The sequence below is a fragment of the Papilio polytes genome, unplaced genomic scaffold (genome assembly GCF_000836215.1).
Source record: "Papilio polytes unplaced genomic scaffold, Ppol_1.0 DF824018.1, whole genome shotgun sequence".
Classification (NCBI taxonomy): Eukaryota; Metazoa; Arthropoda; class Insecta; order Lepidoptera; family Papilionidae; genus Papilio; species Papilio polytes.
Genome location: NW_013525186.1, coordinates 730 through 1,400, shown reverse-complemented (window position 1 = coordinate 1,400; position 671 = coordinate 730). Strand labels below are relative to the sequence as shown.

Here is a 671-nt window from a genome sequence, read left to right as displayed (position 1 = left end):
GACCGGCTCATCGGGTAGCCGGAGTCGGTAGAAATGTGATGCGGTTTGCTCTCGTACATCGACTCACCGCGCTGACCAAAGTGCTTCAAGTTTAATTGGTTCTGATTCGTCGAGTAAGACAGCATCGGATTCGTACGCGGCATACGAGTTTTGCTATTTTTCCGTAAGCTAGGCGAATTACTGGACGACTCATCGTCTCTTATTCTAGGGGAATGGCTGTGGTTTCTCTGATACGAGTCTTCGTAGGTACAATTATCTCTGGTGAGCTTTCGGTGGGTATTGTTGCGGTTCTGTTGGTCAAAGTTCCTTCCGTCGTCGTTGAAGTTAGTGGAACCCTCCTCCGAGTTGGTCTCCACGTTGTCCGTGCTCAAACCCTCCTCATCTATCGATGAACTGGACGAGCCACAGGGGCAGCGCTTGGAGTTCCTGTTATCATTGTTTGCGTTCTTCTCTTGTGCCTGTCGACCGTCCTCCATGTTGTAGACCGGGTTGGTAAACACAAGCGGCGCTATTTTGGAGTTGGCGTTAGTGTTGCTTTGTACGTTGTCGGCGGTGGTGAAGTTTTGAATTCCATACTTTTGTATGTCGTATTCGATTTTCTGTTGCACTGGACTCTTCGGATAGAACTTGTCGTTTTTGCTGTCATAATACTGTTTCTCCCTCTGTTTTTG

At 48.3% G+C, this 671-nt stretch overlaps 1 protein-coding gene across 1 annotated transcript in view; it reads right to left on the bottom strand.

The window, feature by feature from the left end:
• Positions 1-67: 67 nt before the first annotated feature.
• The window catches only part of LOC106101213 (homeobox protein 5-like), a gene marked incomplete at its 3' end in the record, with an annotated part of 932 nt that continues 328 nt past the window's right edge, over positions 68-671 (bottom strand). Inside the window, exon 2 of the mRNA XM_013280371.1 lies at positions 68-639. Within this exon, the coding sequence (XP_013135825.1) occupies positions 68-639 (572 nt within the window). The remainder of the gene's footprint in view (positions 640-671) is intronic.